Below are 27,994 nucleotides of genomic sequence, written 5' to 3'. Positions count from 1 at the left end.
AAATAAGTTTGCTATTGTTTACTCCAACTTAAACAACAGCAAAAAAAAAAACAAACAAAAAAAAAAAGACATTTCACAGGTGGAATGAGCAGGATCTGAAAGATCCAAAATAAGACATGAAATCTCTAAAGTCTAAAACATATTAGGCCCAAAAAAATGCAAAAGACACTCCTAAATCAACACAAAAATCCCCCAAATGATTCATGCGATTTGTAATTTTTGTAACTGTCATTAAGAATACAAAAACTGAAAAATATTTACATTTGTAACTTTTTCAAAACATAACTAGAAAAAACCTAGAAATGTGTGTGTGCCCCACTACTTATAACTGTAAAGTTACTATACAGAAGATCAAGAGGTGAAACAGCATTTAGCTTAAATTAGTCAAACCAATGGTTAAGTGCATACTAACACACAAGTTTTTTTCTTTACTTTTACTGAAGTATTTACAACATTTTTACTGGAATTGTTTTAGTTCCATGGGACCATGTAAAGACAAATCATACAATAAATAAGAAACTTATTTAATAAAAGAAAACGCTAATTATGTCTATCTTGAAATAGAATAAAAGTCCATGTAATATTAATGTAATATTATAACATTACTGGTATTACAAATTGCTTAAATACAAGTTACACAAAATTTAATAAGTTCACAGTCTTTTATTAGAAAAGACAAAAATGCAAGACTTCAATTGGAATTGTCATTCTTGATTGATAATACACTTATCATGATGATTACAGCAGTGTTTTAAAATACTTTTTCGTCAGCACCACAAATCCCTTAACCTTTGAATCCTTCTGTTTATTTTCTAACTGAACTGATTTAATCGAGTGTTCTCTTGCCTCTCACCATTTTTTTTAGGATTTCCTTGTACTTAGTTCTATCTGTGTATTGAATCAGTCCATTTAGCTCTAAGCAGCTTTCCTGTCCCTACTGAAAAAATACGACCCCACAGCATGATACTGCTACTGCCATGTTTCACTGCGTTTCTAAATGTTAGTTTTCTTTCATGCATGTTTTGCATGAAGTAAATTTTTTTTTTGTTTCATCTGACCAGATGAAATTCTTTTATACGTTTGCAGTATCCCAACAATATTGGCTTCAACAATCTTGCCAAGCATTAGTAAAAATACTGGAGTTATTTTACTAGCTCCACCTGACATCATCTCGCCAAAGGCCTGGAAATGAGCAGTTCATTTTATTCAGGTGGGTTGAAATAGCAATGCTGCAGAATGGTGGCTCTCGAGGACTGGATTTTAGCACCTCTGATTTAAACCATTTCATGGGTTTGGGTGTTACTGGTCTCCATCTTGTTGGAAACAGAAACCTCTACAGCAGTCTATAACAACACACATATTTTCTTCCATCATTGCTCTGTGTTTAGCATTACAGTATACATCGTCGTCCAGTTTCCCTCTTCTGATGAATACAGGTGTTTGAGCTTTTGCATTTGTGTTCTGTTTTGGTCATATTATATTGGTTTTCTTCTCAGTGCCAGCTTTAAATGTTTGCTTATGACGTTATTAATTATGCATTGCATCTAGGTTATTGTTCCAATGAAAATAAAACAATGAATAATAAAATGTCACTATCAGTCATTTTGTCTTTTATAAGAAAAAAAGTACAATAAAAATGTAAGGTTGTATTTTGTATTTTTCTTTTTTTTTTAATCAAAGTTTGTTAATCAGTACATTTTGTTGATGGTTTTACAGTCTTTCACCAGCACCCTTCAAGTCTTCGTCCATCTGAGTTGCTAATTTATTACAATGTTCCACTATATTTACTTAACTCGACTTACTGTTCACTATTTCACAGACTGAGTTGAGTTGAGGGGTTCTCGCTGCCAGAGTGTCATCAGACACTGTAGCACAGTTGTCTTCTGCAGATTGCCCTGTGGGATTTAAGTCATTTGTAGAGTTCTTACACCTCCCGAAACCACATGACCTTGGTAGACACTGCAGCAGAGCAATTCTTAGCTCTCTGCACCGCAGGGCATAAAGCAGTGGGTTGACTGCAGAATTCAGTAGGCAAAGGGTGCTGCAAAAGGCAAAAGCTCTCTGCTGGTTACGAGTCAAGTATATAGAGACATCAACCAGCATGAAGGTGAGTACAGGGAGCCAACTCCCCACCAGTATGAGGAGAATCAAACCAAAAGTACGAGCAAGCCGAATATCCATTCTCATGCGGGCCTGGCGGGCACCTGATGCCCCCTGGAGGCTGGTCATGGAAGATTCATGACGGTGGGCCTTCCACAGGATCAGGGCGTAGGCCACCAAAATTAATGTGAGAAGTATTAGGATAAAGGTAGTCCAGCATGCCAAGTAGGCTTGACTGATGAAGGGGAACAAGCATGAGCACGGAGGGTTGAGCACTGTGGGGCACCTCCAGCCCATGAGCGGCAAGGAGGAGATGAAGATGGTGATGCTCCAGAGAATCAGGAGACTCAGCATGGCCCTTCGGCGGGTTAGCAGAACCCTGTAGCTGGATGCCTGGTGGATGCAGAGGTATCGGTCCAGCGCAGTTAGCAGCAAGCTCCCAACTGAAGAACTGAAGGCCATGGTAACCCCTCCTAACTTGAAGAGATATCCAGTTGGACCATCACAGCGGCGGAAGAGATGAAAGTCCAGGAAACTTGTGGTGAAGAAGCAGCTAGCGAAGACATCTGCCAGGGCGAGGCTGCCAATGAACAGATAAGAGGGCTTCCGTCTCAGCATTGCAGAGGTGGCAATAACTCCGAGGATAAGGACGTTCTCCATCAGTGTTATCGGACCACCCAGGAAACAAATGGTGCCAATGGCTTTCTTCTCCAGGTCTGTCAGAACCATGTAGATTTGCAGACGGTCACAAAAGTCATTGGCTGGAAGAAAAACATTAAGGAGAAAGATTTACATTAGGGATGCACAGCCTCTTTCAACTGTGTAAGGCTGTCATATTAACATGGACATAAATCTCAGAGAAACGTTTCTGATGCATTTTAGCGCCAACATTGTGTCACTTGATTGATCATTTCTTGCTTTTCTCTTTCCTCTGTTGTTATTTTTTGCTTGAGCTATGATAAAAATATGGGACTAATTTATTATTTAATACTTTAAATGAACTCAAAGGACCATACCTATTTGTGATGAGGCGTTGGGATTCGAAGAATGTGAACAAGTTCTTTCCTTCATTTCCCCCATTTCAGATCTAACCTTCCGATCTGCAGCATATTCAGGTAGAAACATATCAAAGTGTAAGTTATTTAAATCTGGAAGTCTTAGCATTTTCATACCAAAAGGAAAGAGGTATTACCAGAAGATTTAACATCAATCTTTGATAACAGAAAATTACCTTGAGAGTTTTACATCCAGTTGATGATACTAGCAATTTCCTGTGGAAAAATAAATAAAAAAGAGAATGTACTTGCTTTTTACTTCACGTTCAATATTTATTCCGGAGCTTAAAAGAAGCATTAACATTTGAGAGTGAAGACAAAGACTCATTTAGAGGAGATGGCAAACAGACTGTGATCGTTACAGTGTCAGCTGATGACAATATTGCAGAGATAGTTGCCCAGGTTGTAGATTAAAGGGAGTTATAAAGCACTTTATGCTAAAGCTTCTTCTCGTTTGTTCTGTATAAATATTTTATTCCATAAGTTTCATCCCGATTCTTCCATGCTCTAATACCATCACAGGGAACACAATATAACTTTTATCATTGTCTTTATTTATGCTAGAGTTATTATTACCGTCAAAAGGGGGTGAATTTTAATTGCTCTTTAGAATACAGAAAAGAATCACAATTTTTTTGCATTTTCTTATTTTTATAACTGTGAAAAATGTTTGGATTTTATAAATATCAACCTTTAAAATGACTATGATAAAAAAAATTGAAGCTTAGGTTGCATTTCTTGTATAATTTCATATCTATTACTTATAAACAAAATTATTTCCAGAACGCTGTGTAAACTAACTGAAAACCTTTTTCACTCCTTTCCATTTTCTGGTATTTAATTAAACTAAAGAACACACGCACATACCTTTGTTTACCTTTGCTGTGACACATCACATGCATACAAGCACTCACACAAACAGATATACATAAAGTTGACACCACAATGGTGTTGTATCATCAACATGAAAGTAGGGCATTTAAGTAGCACACAAAATTGGTTTTCTTATTTCAGGGCACATATTGAAACAAAAACCAACAACAATGATGGATATATTTCTGAGGTCCATCAATTTATTCTTGGCCCTTGTGGGGAAAGTGATTGTCATGCCTACAAATTAAACCTAATCTTTATAATCTGTGTTTGATACCTGATAGCGCCCTCCTTGACATCTGCAACATAATTTCTACTCTATGTTTAATTGACTTTGTGGTGAATGGTGAGTTTCTGCTTGCTGTTTAGAGAAGAAGTTGTGCAAAACGTATTGCAGTGTTGCATGGTTGGATATTGAAATTTAGATAATTTCATCCTGAAATGGTCACTATTGGACAAACTGAATTCTGAAGTGATTAACCCAGCCTAGACAATGATTTAGTTTTGCTTAATTTACTATTTTAGTATCATATAAATACAAAATGAGTATGGTCATGGCTATAATTTAACCTGTTAGCTGGTAAACGAGAAACGTGTTCTTCTCACGAGTGCTGTGTTTTATCAATCTAAAATCTCCATGTTCAAAACATTATTCAGATCTTGTGGTGTCCTATCTGCCTAGTATGCCTCTGCTGTGCTCCTCCTCTCTTCAAGGCTGCTTGCTCATGGCACAGAAATTGTGGTTACTTGGTGTTCTGACTAAATTCCAAGAAAACGTCGATTTAATCTTTTGGTTTTGCTTAGTCTTCAACAAATACATTTGTAGGCATAGTGGAGTTTTAGCATTTGTAGATTTTTGCATTTCAAACTAGTCTGTTACCGTTAGATTTTTTTATTTTATTTTACGGTTCAGTGATTTGACCGTTTTTGCCAAAATATTCCATGACCAGCTGCTCAAAGCTTCCTTCTCTTCAAAAACAGTCTCAACTGTATCATTCTGAGGAATTATTGAGTAAATATAATTCTCCACTACTATAAACAGACCAATTAGCCATAACACTATGAACCCTTCTTAATTGTGTGTTGATCGCTTCACCCCTAGAGGTACAGACCTAAAGGCGCTGTGGTGACACCAAGATGTAAGTAGCAGATCTTGAGACTTTGGACCCAGATTATTCTCTCCATACCAGGGGTGTCCAAACTTTTTGAGAGAAAGATCTACTTTTTCTCTCACCATGCCGCCTGAGATCTACCTCATGACACAAAGACATAAAAATTGCAAATTAAACTCCATTGATTCATTTTATATGCGAATATAGATCAGTTATAGCAAAAAATAATAAAGTGACAGAAAACCTACTGCAGTTTTTTCCTCAGTGAGATTCTGACACTGGGAGGAGGTTACTGGTTTCTAAGTCAGAAGCTGGTTGCAAAACTGTCGCCAGCAGGTGTCAGTCAGTCATGGTAGATCTGAAATTTGGTTTGATGACCTCAATATGAGAAACTACAGACTGATAGGAGGAACCAAAGAGCCCAGAAAAGGTAAAGGCAAATCTTCTGAATTCGGGATATGATTAATTTAATTTCACATGATTATCGTGGTAGAATTTGTTAAAACTTATATTTGTCCTATTTGATGTTTGTTGTGACGTATACTCACAAACGAACGAGGTAATTAGTCCAAGTTTGTCGTTTATTGAATGTTCAGAAACTACAGCGGTGTAATGAGCCACAGCGAAGGTAAACAAAGGTAAAACAACCCGAACAGAGATAAACTCAAAACCACTCCTACCTTTTTACGCTATCTCTTTGACGTTTAAGCACACCCGTTGCCATGGCAACCGCCTGCCATTCCCCCCCCGCAAGCCGAGAAGAGATTACTTTAAAAACATAACATTCAGGTTTCCAGACTTGATATTCATTTCTCAATTGGTTGAGTAGCTAATTTAAACTCTTGCTCTGCTCGTCAGTCGGTCTTTGAGTCGCCCTTTTTTTTTTAATGAAACCGAGGCGCACTGAATTGCGCAACACCTTGTTGAAACAACAATTACTGAGATTATTAATTTTAACACGTTTCGTTGAATTTTTTTTAAATAATTATTCTTTTTTTTTCTTTTTTTTCTTTTTTTTAATGAAGCTACAAACGTTTTGGATCTTAGTGAATATTTTTGATCAAGTTTGCCACCTGCCGAGATCGACTCAAAACCTTTCCGCGATCGACCGGCCGATCGCGATCGGCGTATATTGGGCACCCCTGCTCCAAACCATTCCTAAGCCAAACCAATGACAATCTCACCAGTTCACCACTGTTCCTTCCTTTAACTAGTTGTTTATAGATACTGACCAATAAAGACCAGGACAATTCCAAAGGAGCTGGGTTTTGGGAGATGCCCAGTAGTCTAGCCATTCAATTTGCTCTGGCTTCAGGTTTGATGACAATATGTTCATTGTGGCAAAGTAAAGTGACTCTCAAAAGTCCCATTCTTTTCAAAATGCTAGTTTGTCTGTGATTAAGAAAAAAAATAAAGATCAGTCACTAAAGCTTTGTAGAAATTTGATGTGACATGTATGTAATTCAAAAGAAAAATATATTTTTATTTAGTAGACAAAAAAAAAATGTAAAAAGCTGCAATTACCTGGTTATATTACTGTGAATACTCTTTAACAAAACATTTTTCAAAGGATGATCTGATCCAGATTCAGCATTTAAAGTTTCAAAGGGCTTAATTATACAAAGGGATCAGTCAGGAGAAGAGTATTTAAAATCTCATGTCTTTTGTTTACACGGTGGCATGTAGAGCAGGCAGTTATCAATATTTGGGGAATTATGTGGCAAATTTTCATTAAAAAAAGATCAGATCTTTCTCCAATTTGAATAAAAGGATGTACTGTAAACTGCTCAGAGAGGCAGGCAAGAGGACAAAAGCAACAATGTAAAAATTGCTGAAATGTTCAAGTTGTGTTCTACATAAGAGCTACAAGAAAAAGTTATTTTTATCCATAGAAAGTATTTAGAGTTGGCCTAGATCTTCTAAATCTTTGTCGGGGGAACCACTTTAACTGTTGAAAAGTGGTTTTCACCGAGTTCAGAGATGCTCTTCCTTGTTTATGCATTTAAGTTAACATTGTGCATGGTAAACAAATATGTCTTTTAGCTGGTCTCGCCATCTTTTGGTTTTGTAAAATTAATTTAAGAAATGAAAGTTTCTAATAAACTTATTTGAATGCACACATCATATCACCTGCTGTTCCGTGGGGCAAAAATATTACATATTGTAATTTTAAGATATGTTTAAATTTTCGTTGCTTTAAATGTTTTTTCTATACTTTCCATATTTCTGGGTTTAAAAATTACTTTTTGAAGCAGAAATTCTGATGCTTGCCCCAGATGTGAACTTACTGGGTTGCCAATCCATCTCATTTATCAAACGTGGGTCACATCTGATGTAATTGTTGGTGACTTCTAGTTTCCAGACTGACTCAGGAAAGTCATTTAATGCAGGATATGTGCTGGGTGACTGTGACACATGGGGCCAGATATGATCTAATATGTAGTTCTGTGGCAACAATTACATCTTGATAGAAAGCAGTTTGAAAGCAGCATTCTAGTCAGTTTGAAACATTGATAGCATGAAAATAAATTAAGCAATTTTTGGATTTCTAAGCAGATGTGTAGCTATTATCCTAGTACTGAGGATTTTTATGTGGATACAAATAAATATTTATTTTTAAGTATCTTCTGTCCTTCTCATCTTTTCAAAACAATTGAAGGATCTTATCTCTAATGAGGTCTGTGCTTTGAAAAGTATTTAGTAAAAATCTTAAGATAGCAAAATAATTACCTGTGATTGGCTGGTGGGTACAGACTAAACATTATAAGCAAAGTTCATTTGATGTCAAGATACCAAGTGATGGTGCACTGCATCGTTCAACCATATATAAGGGAGTTGGTCAAAGGAGTTTTCAGTAAGTTCTTTATTTTTTTTAATAAAGAAAATACATTTGAACCGATTGGTGATAGTATTTCTTAACATGCAAACTGCTAATGTTACACCACCTATGTTTTCATCAGGAAGAGTCTTGACTAACAGGGGTTCATGTAAGAGCCACGCATTCTTGCAAAAGCTGGGTCGGCAGATAAAACATAATTTCTAGAAGAAAGCTAATAAAGGTCCATTTTATTTTCTTCATTGTTGAGACAAAAAAAGACACATAATTCCAAAATAACATAGAGTACAATACGAGAAGAATAACACTAGCTCTTTAAAAACTGATTAAAGGAAAAAAAATAAAGATAATTAATTATTAAAGAAGGTACAAAGAGTAGAACTGCTATTGTGATTCATAAAAAAACACAAAAAACATAAAGACGCTTTAGAAAGTCATTCCAACTAGATATCTATGAAATTACCTAGATTCTTAAAAACAGAGAAAGTGTTGGAAGCTTACCTTATTTTTTTTTTTCCTGCTTGAAAATGTTAACGTGACTACAAGACTTCACAAACACAGTGGGTGGCAAAGTGAGCGTGTGAGAGTGAAGAAGATAAGGGAGGAGACTGTGGTGACACAAGTAAAAGGAAGGAGGTGTAGCCTGACAAAGACAGAAAGAAAGAGAGAGAGAGAGAGAGGTGAAAGCAGAATATTGTCTTGTAAAATATTAAGGCTGCAAAAGGAGTATGCTATTAAACTAAAATTGCTTAATTTACTGTGAATATACTGTATTAATAAAGCTTACTTTAAGGTTACTAAAATAATACTGTAGTGATTATGATACACTTTTGACAGAAGGAGGGCACTTGAGGAAGATTGAAAGATGCAAGCTGCGAAATATAATCAGGAAAGGATACAAAATCACAATTCTAGATTAAGCATTACCTTAAGACAAAGAGCATTTCGGTTGTGCATGAAGTGTGTTTTCGCACCAACCTGTGGTTGAAACCCACAAATCACCTAGCATACATTCAGGCAACATTTTTTTTATTTTTTTAATTTCATTTTCATTTTTACATTTAGCAGCTCAGCTTACTTTGTCAGGCTGTTATCTTCTGTCACAGAAACAACGATAGCAAACAATTTAATTGATGTTAGTGATCAGTAATCTGCTTTTTTGTTGATAAGATTCACTCTGTAAAACACTCTCAAAAAAGAAAGCAATGACTGGAGGCATGAAAACAAACATGTATGAACCGGTTTTGATTTAAATTTTGCTTCTTTTTCAACACAGATTTTTTAATCTTGAAGGTCAAATAAGTTGTAATACATTACATTACAAAGAGAAGTAAGCGCATTTACATCGAGGAAACGATGTAGTACTGCTTAAATTGCAACAGGGGGCATTAATGCGCTACCCTTATTGTGATAATGCTGCCTTACAAAAAAAAACAAAAAACTTTGCTCTGTCAATCATTAGATAAAAGCTGTTTTTGCCACAAATTTAGGTCTTTTAATTTAGATTTTGTCCCCTGGGTGAAAAAAAAGAAAGAAAAAAGTTTAGGTCATTTTTTTATATACAAATTAATCACAAACCTGAGGCACTCCAGATAAATTAGAAACCTACTTTTGCCTCTCAAATAAAAAAGTGTATTAACTAGCACCATTGGTTGAATTAACAAATACAAAAATAAACATGATTAAAAGTACAAATTTTGTTGTAGATCTAACCAGAATGTGTTACTGGGTGGTGTTACTGTTTTAAAAGTAAAATTAGGTTTTGTAAAAAGTCACTAATAGCAGACAGCACCCAAGCTGTGCCTTCTTCTTCAGTGACCCAAGAGATGAAGCAAACCAGAAGACAGAAAATGCAATTAGGAGCTGCAATAAGATTTCCTCTTTGTCTGTCCAGGTGGAGCATAAACACAACAGACAACAGGACAGACTAAAGCCAGTAATGTCCAATTATTTGTGAGATTACATCATGATGTTACATAACCCCACTTTTAGAAATCTCTGGACGCTAGCATCAGGGCCAGCTTTACAACTTCAGATTGATTCGGCCTGAATCCATTAATCAAATTTCCTCCCCTCATTTCCAGATAGCCAGACCTTCAGGGAACGGTATCAGATCAGTGATGTGACAAACAGAGGAAATCAAATGACACATCAAACAAAAAATTAGATTATGAACTGGTAAAGACTGTAACTGTGTTGGATTATTTTCCTTTTTTCTGTACTGACTCAATGTTTCTACAAGGAAATTAAGTGGGACATATTAAAACAGTACTTTTTCATCGATAAATATATTTTCTCTTGGACAGAAAAGGTTAAAAATGACAAATCTCACTTTGAAGTGTCATTCAAAATGGATGATTTTTTTTTAAAAACATGGACTGGTAATCTGTTTTCTTTTGACACAAACTTTTACTTAGATTTACATTAAACAGAGCTGTTTTTAATCAATTTGGTTGTTCAAAATAACGGAAGTTGTTAAACCATATTAGGTATCTCTGGTTAAAATCTTGGGGTGGGTTCTGTTTATAGATGAGCAGCTTGAACTGTTTGGCCATAATGACCATTGCTAAGAGGAAAAATAGGGAAGCTTGTAAGCCTGAGAACATCATCCCGCCTGTGAAACATAGGGGTGGCAGCATTATGTTGTGGAGGGACTGTGCATTTCACAAATTAGATGCCATCATGAATAAAGAACATTAAGTGAAAGTACTGAAGCAAAATCTAAAGACTTCAGCCAGTGGTTTAAAGCTTGGGCACAAATCGGTCTTTCAAATAGACAATCACCAGAAACATACAGCCAAAGTGGTTACAAGGTGGCTCAAGGATAAAATCGATGTTTTGGAGCAGTCATCACAATTTCAATCCTATCAAAGATTTATGGGCAAAGCTGAAAAGGCATGTGTGAGCAAGGCAGCCTACAAACATGCCTCATTTACGGCAGTTCTAGAGGAATGGGCCAAAATTCCTGCTAACTATTGTTAGAAGCTTGTGGGAGGTTATACAAAATGCTTGACTCAAGTCACACAGCTTAAGGGCAATGAAACGAAATTATAATGAAGTGTATTTAAACTTTTGGCTTTGAAGAAGGTAATACAAATTTAAAAATTCTCTCTCTCATTTGCATTTAGCAAATAGAAAACATGTCAGTAATTAGTAATTGACCTAAAACGAGAAATGTTTATTCTGATGTCAGACAGTGTGAAATAAATGCATATGAGTTTGTTTTTTTTTATATAGTATATGTAAACTTCTGGTTTCAACTGTATATCCTCTCTTATGCCACATCCCAAATGTAATCCAGTGGATTGAAATCTGGTGACCGGACAGGCAGTACAGTAACTAAACTCACTGCCATGTGTAAAAAATATTAAAACTATTTGAAATGATGTGAACTTTTTTTCCTGCTGAAGTAGCCAACAGAAGATGAATATACTCTGATCATAAAGAACTATATATTGTCTACAACAATACTCAAGTAAACTGTGTTGAAATGATGCTCGATTTCTAGGGGACCAATTTGTGCCAAGAAAATATCCTGCTCAACATTACCCTACCACATCAGCTTTCACCGTTGATAAAAGGAGTGATAAGTTCCATGTTTTCAGGTACAAAATTCGGACCCTGTCTGAACATTGTAGCTGAAAACAAAACTCACTGGACCAAACAATATTATTTTATGTTTTATTTTCCAGTTTTAGTGAGCCTGTCTTATTTGTAGCCTCAGATTCTTGTTCTTATTACAGGGAAGGAGTGTGTTCTTGTAGCCCATCTGTTTCAAAATTTGACATGTTATTAGTGTTTGAGCTTCTATTTACTTTTTATTATCTTGACCAATTCTGTCAACGATTACACTACATTCAAAGTCCTTCCTTTTATGCACTGACAGAATGTTCAGCTCATTCTGTCACTTGAATGCACCGAACTGCTATCATGTGAATGTCTGATATGCTTTTTGTGTTAGGCATTTGTGGGCAAAGATTTTATGTAAAAACATATAAAAGAAAGAACACGAGGAAGAGGGAGGTAAGTATGCATGATCACTTTTCTGCAAAGATGATGTTACACATAAAACATGAAAGTCTAACACAATAAAGCAAATCATGAAGAAAGCAGTGACAAATTTGTTTTGGGTGAATCTGGAGAACCCTCTTCACCAGTTTTCACCAATTGTCTTTCATGAATCTCAGTCATTCCACCGCTTATTGTGTTGCCATACATCTATTCATTTTATTTTCATGTGAAAGGCCAGCTTAAGAAACAAAACCATCTGAATGCTGTTCAACACACTGTTGCTCTCTCCTGCTACTTCACCACTACATGTGATTATCTAACAGCCTGCCTCTAAGGAATTTTACTGTGTCAGAAAAGTGTGTTTGAAAAATCAATTTGCTGCTCTGAAATACGTTAAGAGGGTTGGCTGTATTGTATTTATGTAAGTACTAGATTTTTCTAACATTAATATCAAGGAAGTTGCCGTGGTAGTACTATATTTTGCCACTAGATGGCGGTGATACTAGTATCACTTGGCAGTAAAACATGGTAGTCATACGGTAGTCACTTTTAGCTAGTTGATAATGGAAAATGAATGCTACAGTTTTATCCTTTTTTGCGCAACAATTTTGCGTTATCTTATGAAATTATTGGTATAATAATGTTGAACCTTTAGACTTTATGGAGAATAACTAAGGGGTAGCTTATTTTTAAAATACTTCCTTAGGGATAATTATGTCTGACTTTTTATTTCACAAACTCTATTTTATATGGAGGGTTTTTAGAGGAAAGAAGCAAACCTAATCAAAAATTAAAGAAATACAACTTTTCTTAGTTTGATATAGTTTGACAAATCAATGTGCTTAGTCAGTGTGACACCCAAAATTCAATGAGATGAAATTACCAGTAGAGTTTAAGCTTTCTATGTCAATAAAAACAATTGATGACAGTGTTTTTATTGTAAAACCAGTTGTCTTGTCAAATTAGTAAAATATTAATCTTTAAAAAATGTTATCAAAGTAGTAAAAAATCCATAGTAATCCAGAAATAGTCAGGATTTGAAAACTGGCTAAATAATGAGTGAAATGTAAAAGAAAATGTTTGTATGAAATCAAATTTTAAGAGAATGTCTGAAAAACAATTGAGGTATTTATGAATTCACTGTCAAAGCCAAATGGGAGGAGACAATTTTAACTTTCAGTGGAAAAGAGAAGTAATTACTTGATAGTATTTCAACAGCAGGCCACGTGAAACTGCTTTGGTTCTTTCCCACTTCTCTAAGTGCGTCAGATATCTGAAAGTATTCAAATTCAGTGACCAGTTAGACTGAGTGCTGCTGTAAATGACCCATACCAATAATTCAAAACCCAATCCTTCCAGCTCCATCTGGGAAACAAAAAATCAAGCAATCCTTATTCCATTCCAACTGTCAGTACCGTATAGCAGTGGTCCCCCTTTTTATCACCACAGACCGGTCAAGGCTTGACAATTTTACAGCGGCCCTGGGGGGGAGGGGTGGCGGGGGTGGGAGCGTGTCATATGACACAATTAAAAAAAAAATTTGCGCCGATTTTCCCCTTATGACAATCTTAGAATGTTCTGAGTTCTAAGATTGTCGCTTGGGATAATTATAACCGATCATCCTGCAGTGTGTGGTGTGTTACGTGGAACGTCGGTCCGCTCCCATCTAAAATCGGGCATATTTAACATGTTGAATTGTCTTGGCCCGATTAACGCAGGGTGAGGGGTTTTCCCTTACTGGGAGCAAGAACTCAACCTGTTGAATGTGACAGGTAGCCAATCAGAAAGTGCGGTGACGTAAGCACGGAGGGGAATCCCAACAACTGACTTCGCCAACTGAGAGCCCGGTTTAATGCATAGTGCAGCAAATAGTGCGGCTGCTCCCACAGTCTTTTATCCAACGTTTTTTTCTTTTTGTTACGTCTTTTATCGCTTAAAATAAATCCACAGACTATCACTGTTGCTTGTACATCGTCGAACATGTTTGGTACTCTAAATTCACGTATGGTATGTTGGAGGGTTTACGGAATTTTCTTCAGGGATTGGGATGTTCGTGGGAAAAATCGGTTCGTGTGTGGTGTGTTGCTCCTGCGGCCGAGTGGCTGGACACATGAACCGATCGAACCTGTTGTACTTTGATCGGCTCGTGTTGTGTGTGGTCACAGAGGTTTGGAAAATCGGCCTACAATCCTAAAATCGTGCGTGTGAACCAGACTTAAGACTCGAGCTCTACTCATCTCCTCTAGACCACTGCCCTAACGCTTTCTGACTCTCGTCGCTATGGTAACGTTTACACATCCCTTCAAAATAAGATACAGATGCGCCACGAAAACGAAAATTTTACTTTAATGAAAATTTTGACTCAGAAAACGACAAATCAATGGGAGCCCTGAGCTTGTTTCTCTGCAACAAGACAGTCCCATCTGGGAGTGACTGGAGACAATGACACCCGAAGTGTTGCTTATGCACAAGGTGCTCGGTCTCTAAGTGGCGACGCGGTTTGAATGCAGATCGGGCTTGGAATGTGGGAATCAGTATGGTGAGGGATTCTCATGTCTCTTCTCAGGACCTTGTCCCCTAAGCAAAATTTTTTTTCCAAAGTGTGATCTGTTTCTTACTCATTTTGCTGCTTGTGGGATCAATGTTGGCGCGCACGACATAACCTAGAGAATCCGGTAAAAAATAAAAAAAAATTAAAATAAAGATTCTCCAGACTCAGGTAATACATAAAACGGAAATATTTAATTATTTCTTGTGGGCCGCCCGGTACCAATTGGTCCACAGACCGGCACCGGTCCGCGGCTCGGGGGTTGGGGACGACTGCTGTTTGGCATGTAAACACATGCCAACATTTGGAAACGGATATGTTGTGTGTGTGACCTGTACAAACCTCTCAGTGACCTACTTTCCTTAGATAGCTGACTCCTGATGGGCACAACCCCCTTCAAAGGGTTTGCTCTAAGGCGTTCCCTCCCACAATTCATCAGCTAGGACTGGCTGCTTGACACAGTGTTGCATAACCCCTTTAAAGTCCAGACTCTTCAAATAAGGAATGTTAACTTGATCGTGGACTTGAAGATTAGATAACCTTTCATGCTGGTTGTCTCGTATACTGTAGATTTAGATCTCCCATAAAAACCTACTGGAACATTTTTAAGGTTAGCCGTAACGTCATTAGCCAAAGTCCTTCAACGCCCTAGGAGACAAACAAGAGTTGAAAGTTTAAAAATAAACTTTAAAATGTTATTCAGTGACTTGCACAATCAAAATGAGCAAACAAAATATACCAGACAGACTTTATATCTAGTTTTCATCATTCCAAAATTACAAACTGTTATGTTGCAACCACAATTTATTATTGCATAAAGTATGAAAGGATCAATTTATTTAATCCATGTATACAGTTGTTTAGTGAAAGTCTCAGTGGTTTGCTAGGAACCATTCATGAGTAAACAGAAAATGAGATCTTCACAAAAATGCCTAAAACAGTATGTCATGGGTCTTTCACATTGTTGTCTGAGTCTGAGTTGGGTCTTTGCCTCTCAGCTTTCAAACTGGATTATGACAGAAAACATGGTAATAATCATCTGACAAATTCATAAAGTAACTCATTATAAACATTTAACAAATTATGACAAATGACATCTGTAACAATCAAGAAGAATCGTAAAACAGAGTTTCAGTGTGAGCAAGATGTTTTATCACGTAGACAGGCGTGACTGTGGGGGGATGGGGCCTTTTCAGTTTGAACAGCCTGTTGCTCAGCCTCATAGCAAATTTAACCTACATAGATACGAATGCTAACAAAACACACTTCCTGTGACAGACATTGGATGAGACACTTTAAAATTAAAACTATAAATGTATTTATCTTGTTTGTTGACGCCATTAAGCATAGGTTCATATAAAGACACTGCATACACGTAGTAGTGTTTTATGCGTCAACGGGGTCTTTTTTAACCAAACTTAGTATGAAATATGTGAAATTTTTGAGGTGAAAACAGCTGCTCAGTGTTGTTTTTCCGACTTCTCAGGAAATACCCGAAAACAGCCCCAACAAAGGAAGGGGGAGGAGGATTAGCGATTGACGTCAGCGCTCTGGCAACAGGCTCGTATGCGTCTGCTCCTCTGGTCGCCGATTGGTCGTTCGCCTCGCAGGCGAGACACGATTGGTCAGAACTGTTAGCGCAACGAATACATATTTGTGCTACAGATTCCATTTTGTTGCAGTTCAGTGTCGGGAGGGAGAAGTGGCGTATTTACGGCCACTGGTAACAACATATAAGCCTCGAGAGTGACAGATTTGTAGGAAATATAGCTTTGCTGTTCTTCCTACAGTATCTGCCGAAGGATATCCGAGGCTACCTATATTTTTTTCGACGAAAGGCTTCAACAACAAAGCCTGAGGAAGTCGGTAAGCGAAGCAGCTTTGTATGCGGTCGCCATGTTGAGTTCAGTTTCTTTGTTTTGGTTGGGTGCCAGACTGACTCACGTAGATGTTTAATGAATTAGATTTTTAGAAAATGTTTGTAATTATGAGTTAATTACAACATAATGAGGAATGAAATTTGACTAGATGTTTTAGATAAAAATGTCCTTGCATAAAAATTGTTTTCAATTAATTCTGAAATAATTAAGCAATGAATTAATTTAGTTTTGTTATGTAACCTTTTTAAAAATTACGCAATTTTTAATTTAATCTTATGTTATCTAAAATGAGAGGGTTAACGGTGTTCGGGCTGCAGTCTGTTGATGACGCACTTTGCAAAACAGTCGAACAACAAGTAATGAATGCTTTGTTACATAATCTGATGTGCAGTTGAACCGTTATTACGTGCACTTTTGTTTCTCTGCACATTCAAAACACATTTCTGTGCCGTTTTATTTTACAGGCAGTCGACTTCTTGGAGCATCGTGCGCCGAGAATTGATGTTCAGCTCGGCTTCACGGCAAAACAACGATCATTGGCACATGAAAACCTCAGACCTTGCTGGACACACAAGTGCAGCGAGAAGTAGACAGAGAACTACTTCGAGGACCTGGGGACCGATCGGCGGTGAAAGATTAAAGCAGGATCTCATCGTCTTCAGCCTGACAACAAAGAGGTGAGCTGGAGCTGTTTTGCTTCTGTGAGTGGGGGAGGGGCGCAGCTCTCTGGTGTTGCTGCACGTAGGCGCTTGTTTTTCTTCAACAGGGCTGAGTCCATTCGTCCCTTTGCCAATTTTTACCCCCTATTTCTACTCAATTGTCACAGAATAAAAGCGTGCATCAGATGTTATCATGCATTCTGTGATCAAAACAAAAACAGAAAAATAACATGTAATAGTTTTTGTTCATTTAAATTGGAGACCAGAAGTTGCGAAATATGGTGCTTGCAGTGTGGTTATTGTACAAGTAAATGTAGGTAAATGAAGCTGAGATTTACTCACAAGTCAATAGCAAAGCATTTTCACAACTGTGCACCCAAATGACGTTATGATCTCCTCCTCTAGGTGACAGGTAGTACAGAAACATGGGAGGTGGAGAGAGGTACAACATTCCAATTTCCCACCCTGAACGCCCCAAGAAGAGCCACCAGCTCGGCAAGGCCAAGCAGAGGAGCCGTGACCAGAGCGGAGCAGTAGTGGCATCCGTGGGAGGGGCGGCGGGCCTTCACCATCACGGTCACCGCCGGAGTGACAAGGGCACCACCTACCACAGGTCTCCGGAGGCACGGCAGGCCGCGTCTGTGGAGAAGAATGCTTCTGTCCGTTTCGCCACCACCTACGATCAAAACTGGGAGGGCGCAGTGTCTCACCTTAATACGCTGCTAGCAACTCAGGGCAGCCCGAGTTATGCAGGGCCTAAGTTCAGTGAGCCGCCCTCGCCCAGCGTGTTGCCCAAACCTCCCAGTCATTGGGTGTCTTTCCCTATGGGATCCTGTGACCACAGAGAGATAATGGCCTTCCAGCTAAAGAGCCTCCTGAAAGTGCAGGCTTGAGATAGAAACCTCCACCTCATTAATATCCAGCCAATTTACTGCGACTCTGTTTAGGCACCCGCTTTCCAGGAACACCCCGTGGTTGTAATAGATTTCTCATTTTTGGCTTAAATCCTCTCAAAGTTGGGCATTTGCAACTGTTTCAGAGTTTTCTAACTGTTTTAAAGATATTACAGCCATGTGGCCTTGCTGGTTGGCCCTGCCTTTAGTGGAGCCAGTTTCTTTAACTGATGACTGGATCCTTTTTTTTTTTTTAAAAAAACTTCTGTTTTGTTTTGTTCTTTTTAGTGTTGGCTGTTAAAGCAGATTGAGTGTCCTTTTCCCAACATAGGGGTTGTATTGTAGGTCAGGTAAATTCCAACACTTATACGGTCCATTTCTGTGGACAGACTCTTGTTCTCTTTTTCATTCGTTTTGAGGTTGAACCTTTGGAGTGAGCTCCGAAGCTTCAGGTGCTAAAGTAAGTTCACATTTGTAGCACTTGTTTTTGTTTTTTCTTTTAAATCGCCCCATTTTATTTTCCTAGATATTACTTTCCTTGTTTGGAATGAAAAAGGCACTCAACTGCAGTTCTGCAGGGAAAAAAATCTGTTTTATTTGACATGAGCTAGTAGCTATGTACAGGACAAGCTGAAAGACTGACCTCAAAGGGTAATAAGAGACCATGGCACACAGGCCTTGGACAACCAACTCCTGTATCCTTTTTTATTGCGCTGTGCGCACATGCACTATAGGAGTTGAGTGTGTCCAAAGCCTGCTACACTCTATCAAAGCATTATTTTGTACAAGTCCTTTTGTTGCGATTGAAAGCGCTGTGTGTAACCAAAGCAATGTTATTTGCTGCATATTTTTCACACCGTCTGTGTGGTTAATAACTTCCACTCTCTTGCCTCTGTGGTGAGCGGACATTTCCTTACTGTTCATCTCTACAATCAGTACTGTTACTACCCTTCAGTAGTCTGTCTCTTCAGCACGGCGGTGCGGCCTTAGCGTGCGGAAGGGGGCCACGCTCGCGTGTCCCTGCTAGCTGCACCCGTTTGTGCCGAAGCGAGAGAGAACGAAGGAGCTCTTTCTTTAGGGACGCGTGTGGCCCGAGGGTCCCTGCGTGAGACAGAAGGCTGGTGTTTGTTTACAAGTTCTGTCTCTTATTGACCATCTGATTATCGGCACCCTTGTTGCCTGTTGCCGCTGCCTGATGTTTACCCTCTTGCACTGTAATCAGACTTACCCTTAAAACGGCAGGTTGGGATGCTAGATGGAAATGCAATGGACTATCTTTATGAATTCTCTATTTTATGATTTTTGGTCCTTCGTTAAGGCTCTTTTGTGTTTTTTTTTCCTTTTCTTTTCTTTTCCCTTTGCAGAGTTGAAGCTGTTTATGGCCAGCATAGAAAATAACAAAACAAAGAGATTGTGAATTGTGTTCAGGAGCCATGTATATAATGAAATGTATAAAGTTCTTGTAGCATATGTACATTTACAGGCCATGTTTGATGCCTGTCTGACAAAAGTATTTTTAGTAATAACACTGAATGTATAAGACATGCTAAGGACGTGTCTTAACTTCAATACTGAAGAATATTTTTGTTAAAAAAAACGTAAAAAACTCCCTTCATGCCTATAGCATTTAACCTTACCCAGCACTGTTATCTTTACGGAGATCTTGCACATGTTTTTTATTCTTTTGTATTACACAGTGTAGGGTGAAAGATGCTTAGTGCAAATTATATAAAACAATATAAAAAAAATAGTGATTGGATTAAAGGAGACTTGCTTATTTATGGATTTAAAGTTTCAATCTATTTGCATTTTGTAAGCTCGACACTCAGTTGACAAATGTGCCTAAGTTTAACCCCTGTTTTATCTGCTAACTATCACCAAATGTTGCTGTTTTTAGCTTTCAGGTGATCTTCCGCCATCTGAAAGTTAAACTCGGCTCAGTTCTTTTATTTACAGAATTTTGTTCAATTTTCAAATTCCTCCCCGCTTTTCTTTTGGTCACATGACATAGCAAAGTCTCCTTACTCTAAATTGTGAAACACGGAAACAATTGGCCGCTAATTTCTCCCTTGGATAAGTCACCAAGTATTTTGAGACATGCCCTTATTAAGATTGGTTTTAATTGGTGTTAAAAATGTGAAAGAATGCACTTTTAAACTGACATCAAAGTAAAAAAAGAAAAAAGAAAATAAATCCCTTCCCTCCCCCCATGTTTGTCTCTCCTTTTTCTGTTTTCTCCTATTTTCCAAGTTTTTACTTATTTACTTAATATTTATTACAATTTTTTTTTTAGAAAATTACACCCAAAGTTGTTGAAAAAGGTATACCATTTATTATAACGAAACAAAAAAAAATAACTTTTTGGCACTGTTATATACAGCACTGTTATTGTTTTCGCATCAGATGCTGGATTCACACATATCAAAAACTGTCCAGGTAGTTTATAAGAGCAGGGGATGAGAATGCAACCGGCAGTAGTACAATAAATAATATCTAGTGCAAAGTGTTGAAGAGGAAATTTGCGAGCAAAAAGAAGAGAAGGAAGATTTTTCTGAGGGATCGAGATAAGATAAGATGGACCTTTTTATCCTAAAGGAAATTTATCTTGGATACAGACTGCTGCATGCTACAAAATCATGATCTTCATATTACATTCACAAATAAAACCATTTCTGTAATATTATATGAGATATAAATACAGAGTCTCAGTACATCATATTATAAACACAGCAGACACATTGCACTGTAGCATTTCAATGTGCTACAGAAGGTGACTGGACTTCTCGTCACGTGTCTCTTGAAAAACTGATATAATTCAGCAAGTGGAACTGTCCTTGATGACGGAGAACCTACACCCTCCCTGTCCTTAAGAGCTAATGTGATATTGCAAAGTGCCATTAAAAGGCCTTTTAGATGTTTTAGTGCTTTTATAAATTCAAACGTCAAAAGTTGTCACATCAAAGTCCAGATCTACGCCTTTTTGAAACTTTGGGTCTGGAGATAAAAACCACCTTTTAATTCCAAAGGGGTCTGACAGAGATAGGAATATTTCAATCTCCAGATGTGCCTGCCTGATCCACTCAGGCTTATTGTTGTGATTGCAATAGAACATATACCGTACTAAAAAAAATTCTTATCTTGTCCAAAAATAGTCATGATTTAATTTATAAAAACAATTAAAACATAAAACAAGTGTGCTAATGTTTTCTGTCCTGTAACCACTGAAAAACCAAACAGGGCTACTCAGAACTTCACTTACTCATTTTAGACCAAGGAAAGTTATCCTGCATTACTCGTTTGTTTACTTGTTATTTTTTTTAATGCTTGTTTGACATATTGTTAAATATGTATTTCAGAATAGTATGTATTCGTATATAGGTTACTATTATTGTTATTGGTGGTAGTAGTTGAAGAAATTCCTATTGTGTTTTGCATTTGCATTTGAGGGCAACGTTCATGGATTTTAGATCACTTGATTTATGTCAATCTACATAATGAACTGTGCCCAACACTGAGCTCAGCAGCTTGCCTGGCCAGTAATGTGATTTTGCAGGGACAATGTTTTCGTTCTTTAGAAAATATTACATTTATATGGCGTCAGCAAAGATATACTCACTGCTTGATTTATACATCTTTTTTTTGGCTACCACATGTGAACATGACACAATACAAACCACACGTATTACGCACACTTTTTCTTTATTTAAATAGACATTGTATCTTTGTCACTGTCAGGTTTAAATCTTTCTGCTCTTCCTGACAAGAGTCGTTGAGCCCACAGTCAGAGTCTAGATAAGACAGAACAAGACACATATTTTAAAGCTTATAATCAAACAGTCTGAAAACTTATTGTGCATTTATCTTTCAGAAATACATGTTTCTGCAAGACTAAAAATCTGGATGCACCATACCTCAATCATCTCTCCTCCTTTGAGCTCTTGTGTGTGGTTGAATTTGCCAGTTTTGCAGACCAGTTTTCCTCCCTCTATATTGACAACGCACTGAGGAGGGGTAAGAAGACAGATTTCAGCACCAGCAATAAAGCCAATAACGCATCATTTAGAGGCTAAAAAACAATAATACGAGATCAAATTTAATTGTAAAGAATATTTTTGGAGATGTGTTGTAGACATGTAGAATGGATAGAGAAGACCTACATTATTTGTCTCTGTATAAACAATAAGCAAACGTTAGTGACCTTTAGCTTCTTGCCATCCATGGTGGTAATTTCAGCTTCTTTCCCGATGGTGAAGGAGTTTGTCACAGTCTTTCCAGGCGTCTTGGAGGTGATGACAAAGTCATTGCCCGTCTGCTTAATCTCAGTAATCGGTTTGATGTCTTTGGCCATCTTGATGACATCTTCTGGGAGTTCTGTTGAGTAGAAGAGATTTGTTGATATTCGATGCAACATTAGACATGAATTACAACCAATCTGCAATGCAAAGCTGTGTCGGCCTGTGTTGATAAAAGTAAAATTTGTGAATAATTTTCTTACCCATGGCTCGGAGGAACTCTTCGTAGTTTTCCTGGGAGTACACCTGCCATGTTCCGTTGAGATCCATGTCTTCTAGAGAGTCTGGGTTCTCCTTCACCAAAAGTATTTGGAAGCTGAGACAGCTGTGCGAAGCTCAACACAATGTGAAGAAAACGAACTCGAATTTGCTTCCTTTTATACCCAAAGGCAAAGGCTCCACAGTGCAATGCCGAGTGAGTAACAAAGTCCTTTGAGGATTGTTTGAACAACCCAGAGTTCAGTTACTCTTTTATGTTTAAGCTTCAGCCTCAGCCAAGGAAAATTTTAAATCACAACTTAAGGTAAAGTACAAGATATCATCTGCAAATTTAGTCTTCAAAACATTCACTCTATGTATGCACTGTTCACAATCATTTATAATAGAGAGGAGACAAGATGCAAACAGAGAATAGATAATAAAAAAGTAGAATTTTACTGTTGTTTGTGCTTCACTGCTATTTAACATTGTATAAAATTGACAAGATTAGCAGATATTTTAATTTTAGACTTAGTTTTTCATGCAACACTAAAGTAGTTCCATTCACCTCTGCAGCTTCTCCTCAGTGCATCACTGAATCTCCAAATATGGATCTTACCTGACCTAATGTGGCACCACATATTAGGGTTATTGACACTGAGGACTTTGCTTTTAAACTCAAAGACCATAGCTGTTGCAAAATTGAACAAACTCACCTACTGTCAATTTTTAATACATTTTTTGATTATAAAGTTCACTACATTGGTTTTGTGTGGATAAAAGAAATGCAGCAAAAACAATAAGTTGGAAATAGTTTTATTGACAACAAAACAGGCAAACAATACATCTGTTTTTTTTTTCTAAAAACTCAGGCCCACAGCCAAAATCTATCTTTAGACTAAAAGGCTGCAAGTAAATGCAACATTAAAATAACAGAAGCGTTATAAGAATCTAGTATTCTTCGCTTCTAAAGTAAAACTAAGCTAAACTAAGTTTCCCCAAAATAAACCAGCTCAGAAAGGTTTTACTGTTGTATTTAATCTGTATTAGCATCTAGTAAACAATCACAATGATAAAATTATTTCTGTAACCTAACCTGATCTATTAATCTAGCTCAAATAAACATGCAAAATAATAGCAAACACACAGACAAACAAAAATAGTGCTATCATTTTGAGTGGCAGGTATCATTTGAGCTATGCTACCTTCACTTCTCAAAAGTGGAGGTTGTAGCACTAAGCTACTCCATGTTTTGCTCCCCATGAAGTTTTACTGGGATTTTACTTTATAGACCAACACAATGTAGAAAAAAAATGGGTTTCACAATCTAAAAAAAAAAAAGAAAAAGAAAAACGTAATTCATATTTAGCCCCAGACTGTTCTACATGAAGTTTAACCAATTGCCTTCAGAAGTCCATTGTCACTGCTTGAAAACTGATGTCTGCAGATGGTCTCTATTCAGCCTGACTGAGATAATTTGCAATTAACTTGGATGTTCAAAGCTTACATAACCTAAGACATTTGCAGCTTTAATTGCAGCAAAAATATATTTTATAAGGTATTTGCCCAGCTGTGCTCATAAAAGAATTTGTAAAAGAATTTCAAAATTTTGTATCATTTTCTTCCCACATCACCATGATGTCCTACTTTCTGTTGGTGGATAAAATAAAATATCTGACTGGGTAAAAGTGGGGCTTTCCTCCAATTCGCAAGTTTAACCCATCTCTACTGCATTAGCTGGAGGTTTGTCACCCTTCTTGTACACACTCAAGGTCACATCAACAGTTTCAGAGCCATACTGGTTGCGCACAAAGATACTATACTTTCCAGAATCCTCTGTGGTAACCTTGTTGACGGTGATGGAGGTGCGCTTGGACTCCTTCGTGATGGTAAACTGAGTCTGATCAAGGATTTCTCTGTCATTGCGTAGCCAGAAGATCTCAGGAGCTGGGTCGCCATCAATGAAGCATGTCAGACACAGAGACTGAGAAGATATCACAACAAAAATGGTTGGCAATAGAGAATGTGTGAGGTATTTATAATTTATAATTATTTATAATTTCTGACAACGCTTTACCTTGCCCTCCATGATGGCTACAACATCTGGAAGCCCTTTTACTACCTTGGCGCGATCTGAAAATCAGCAGGGAATATTATCTGAGTTGATACCCAAAGAAAAATCATTTAAGCTCAAATAAAAACAAAAACATATGGCGTGAGGGTTATCACACGGTACTTACTTTTCTCAGCAATGGCCAGTTGCCTAAGGGATGAAATCAGACAGTCAGCTTAAGCTTACACTGCACTGTACCAATTTCAAACAAGCTAACTCTGCACTTGTTTGTTTTGTTGTAACTGTTTTATTCAGATTCATTCATGTTTTCTGTTACTGACACAGCAAAACGTTCAAACTTCTTCCCTTGAATCAATGCACTTACTTTAACCTTTGATGTTCCAGCAAGGCTTCAGCAAATGCTGTTGAAAGACACAACAAGATTCACAACATGGACAATCTAATTTCTGCGCCTGGGATTATCTTATTTGTATAGAATTTTGTTTTAAACCAGCGCCTTACCTTCTGTGGACAGTTCATAGAGCCGTTTGTGTGTCTCTTTGCCATCGAACATCTCCAATATGTATTCACCTTTGTCATTCTCTGTTGGGTTTAAGATTTCAATCCAGACTTTCTGCATACTGCTGCCTGGCTTTGTCCTGGTCTCTTGATCAATATTTCTCCCCCTAAAGCACAGGATGAAGCACAGATCTACTGTTTACATACACTACTACTACAACATACAATTTACTCTCATCAGGCACTTTATTAGTTACACTTTGCTTGTACCAATTTAGAGCCTCTTTTACTTCCAGAACTGCCTAATTATTCATAACATACATTCAACAAGGTGTATCAAGATATTATAGATTTTTGTCCATAATGACATGATACGATCACACAGTTACTGCAGATTTTTCAGCTGCACATGAATGATGGGAATTTACTATTCCACCAAATGCAAAGATGGCCTATTAGACTGAGATCTGTATTAAAATGAAAACCAGTTTGAGAGGATTCAAACTTTATAAGACTGCATGATGACAACAGAATATTACTCTGTGGTTACAAAGGCAAGAACAAGGTCAACATGGCGTTGGACTCTCAGTTGGTGCAAGAAAGACTCAAAATGTGCCAAGAAAATGTTTCCCAGAATGTTACACAGTTACACTGTTACGTCCTGCCTGTTTGTTTATTAAAGGCAGGACCAGATCTATCCTGTTTGTTTGCAGGACAGATCTATGCGTTCATACTTTTTATGCCAAATTCTGGCATCACTATCTGCACTTCGCAGGTAGAAATAGGACTCTTTTCACCAGACAATGTTTTAAAAATATGCATAATGTTCAACTTCAGTAAATCCTTGCAAACTGTAGCCTAAGCTTAACGTTCCTATGTGACAGGACTGACATTTACTTATACTGCTGCAGCCCAATTAGTTCCGGCGTTAAAATGTTCTGCATTCAGAAATGGCATTCTGCGTACCTTGTTAATATCAAGTTATTTGAGTCAGTGCTGCCTCTGTACCATCTTAAACCAGTCTTCGGATTCTTCTCTGATTTCTGACATCGACAAGACACTTGCATGAGTATTTTTTTTTTAAATACTCAGACCAGCTCGTCTCACACATGCCACATTTAAAGTAACCTAAATCTCATCTAGATGCTGAAATGCGATATTTTTTTTTTAACAAGGATTTTTGAAGCTTCAAAAACTCAAATTTAATCCATGAGTGTTAAACTTCTTAAAGTCTTCCAGCAGGTGGTGCTATAGCCCCTTTAAGAAACAATTTTTTAACCTGTCAAACCAAAACTGAGTGAAAACGAAGTTCTGAAACTAAACTAATCTAAGAGGTCCTTTTCTTTCATTTTGCTTAAAAAACTGTAATCATAATTGTAAAAATGTGAAAAAAGGACATCTAACTGAAAACCTTTCATGAAAAGTCATTTTATAATGCTGGCAGCAGGGTGAACCTGGTGTTTCATATTGACGTGTGTGTATGGCATAAATTTGAGTATATGTTTTATAAAATTAGTGGGTCAAATGTAAAAGGAATTTTAAAAGTTAAAGACATTGCTAAAATGGATAAAAACTTTACTGAGCGTATATGACCATACGGTTTTCTTAAAATCTCATCTTGACTCCTCTACATGCTTCTTTTCATTGTCACAGCTCAGTGATTATCTTACCTGACCAGAAAATATTTTTATAGAATGACTCAAAATATTTGTATTGACTGAAGGTGGTGATTTTGGAGCAGGGTCTTTCTTCATTCGCAGCCTCTCAGTTCATAATAACACCAAGTAAAACTCATTTCACTGCAAACAGTGAAACTGGCATTCCAGCAGTTTACAATTTCTGACCAGCTTGAGTCTGATTTTATCCCGTAACACGGTGGTCTTTTCAAAATAAATGTGAATGAGGTTCAGCTTGCAAAATTAACGTTTTGTTGTGTGTGTGAATTATTATTGAATTATTTTACATCAGTTGAACTATTAGAAATAGTTAAATCGAGAATGTGTGCTCAAAGTTCATTTTACCCGCTCTACTGGAAATGGTAATGTTGATCCTTGCCAAACAGAAGAAAATCCTCAAATTCAGTTTACTGAAATGATACATTGTATAATCACTTCTACCTGGAAAACAGTGCTTCAGATAAATTGTCTAACTTAACCTGATTTTCATGTTTGTGATAAATATTTGACAAAAAAAAAAAAAAAAATCTCTGATTAGGATTGTACTAATCCAGACCTGGAAAACACACTGCACAGGACGGAAATACAAATGATGGAATCCAAGTATTGGCTTCTCACAGGATGTTGGTCAGAATGATGCTCTGCACTCAGACTTACTTGAAGTACCAGCTTGTCTTCAGGAAGCTAATGTAGTATCTGAGGCTGGAGTAGATCTTGAAACCTTCGGCAGTGCTCTCAATCCGCAGCGGACCGGCTGACAATGCTGCAGTCAGAACTCTTGATTACTTACTTATTGGTACATGTTTGTGTGTGTTTTGATTTGTGAGGTTGAAAATATAGCTTTTTGTCTTGCGTAATAAACGTAATGGAGGGAGCCGAGTGAATATAGCATAGTTAATTAAAATGGCATGCCTGTGTAACAACACAGGACACTTCATATCAAATGTGTGCAACTCACCGCATTGTTCACTCAGCTGCTGGAGAAGCTTGTCGTACTCTGTAAACAAACAAAAATACATCTTCAGAGAGCTTGTTGTACCAGAACTTGATTACTTATAATTCTAATTGCTTCATTTCCACTACGGATGGAAGAAGCGTGTTTGTGTAATGAGGTTTGGTCGAACCGTTGTCTAGTAACTCCAAGGTGCTGACATCCTCTCCTCGGCTGTCTGACACCACAGCTCTGTATGAACCGGCCTCTTTCTTCGTCACCTAAAGGAAGTTCATTTGAAATCCACAATTTAATATATCTGTAGAAAACCAAAATGATTAATATCATATTTAACTTC

The 27,994-nt window shown here is 37.3% G+C and overlaps 4 protein-coding genes across 6 annotated transcripts in view; 1 reads left to right on the top strand and 3 right to left on the bottom strand.

Moving 5' to 3' along the window:
- Positions 1-648: 648 nt before the first annotated feature.
- On the bottom strand, positions 649-8,496 carry cnr2 (cannabinoid receptor 2). Of its 2 annotated transcripts, XM_007557200.2 has the most exons (4): positions 8,478-8,496; positions 3,332-3,371; positions 3,117-3,200; positions 649-2,861 (listed from the first exon to the last, which is right to left on the bottom strand). In XM_007557200.2, exons 3-4 carry the CDS (start codon positions 3,178-3,180, stop codon positions 1,789-1,791), a joined length of 1,137 nt encoding a protein of 378 aa, XP_007557262.1. In that variant the 5' UTR covers positions 3,181-3,200; positions 3,332-3,371; positions 8,478-8,496; the 3' UTR covers positions 649-1,788. The 2 variants fall into 2 exon arrangements, with proteins under 2 accessions (XP_007557262.1, XP_016529398.1); XM_016673912.1 differs by lacking the exon at positions 8,478-8,496 and having other exon boundaries at positions 3,293-3,460.
- Positions 8,497-16,202: 7,706 nt separating this feature from the next.
- On the top strand, positions 16,203-20,151 carry pnrc2 (proline-rich nuclear receptor coactivator 2). The gene is made up of 3 exons (XM_007557190.2): positions 16,203-16,401; positions 16,880-17,092; positions 17,480-20,151. The coding sequence occupies exon 3, from the start codon at positions 17,500-17,502 to the stop codon at positions 17,965-17,967; it is 468 nt and encodes a 155-aa protein (XP_007557252.1). The 5' UTR covers positions 16,203-16,401; positions 16,880-17,092; positions 17,480-17,499; the 3' UTR covers positions 17,968-20,151.
- Positions 20,152-21,649: 1,498 nt separating this feature from the next.
- fabp10a (fatty acid binding protein 10a, liver basic) lies at positions 21,650-22,627 on the bottom strand. The gene is made up of 4 exons (XM_007557191.2): positions 22,463-22,627; positions 22,166-22,338; positions 21,879-21,968; positions 21,650-21,755 (listed from the first exon to the last, which is right to left on the bottom strand). The coding sequence occupies exons 1-4, from the start codon at positions 22,527-22,529 to the stop codon at positions 21,705-21,707; spliced, it is 381 nt and encodes a 126-aa protein (XP_007557253.1). The 5' UTR covers positions 22,530-22,627; the 3' UTR covers positions 21,650-21,704.
- Positions 22,628-23,256: 629 nt separating this feature from the next.
- Positions 23,257-27,994, bottom strand: part of LOC103141531 (myomesin-3) — a 36,681-nt gene continuing 31,943 nt past the window's right edge. For both annotated transcript variants that reach the window (XM_016673913.1, XM_016673914.1), the window contains 8 exons: positions 27,830-27,917; positions 27,664-27,702; positions 27,363-27,468; positions 25,033-25,196; positions 24,896-24,932; positions 24,698-24,720; positions 24,535-24,590; positions 23,257-24,441 (listed from right to left, as the gene is read on the bottom strand). In XM_016673913.1, the coding sequence (XP_016529399.1) occupies positions 24,172-24,441; positions 24,535-24,590; positions 24,698-24,720; positions 24,896-24,932; positions 25,033-25,196; positions 27,363-27,468; positions 27,664-27,702; positions 27,830-27,917 (783 nt within the window). In that variant the 3' untranslated portion in view covers positions 23,257-24,171. The remainder of the gene's footprint in view (positions 24,442-24,534; positions 24,591-24,697; positions 24,721-24,895; positions 24,933-25,032; positions 25,197-27,362; positions 27,469-27,663; positions 27,703-27,829; positions 27,918-27,994) is intronic.

This window comes from Poecilia formosa, unplaced genomic scaffold (assembly GCF_000485575.1).
Source record: "Poecilia formosa unplaced genomic scaffold, Poecilia_formosa-5.1.2 Scaffold85, whole genome shotgun sequence".
NCBI classification, from domain to species: Eukaryota; Metazoa; Chordata; class Actinopteri; order Cyprinodontiformes; family Poeciliidae; genus Poecilia; species Poecilia formosa.
This window is presented reverse-complemented; position numbering and strand designations above follow the sequence as displayed.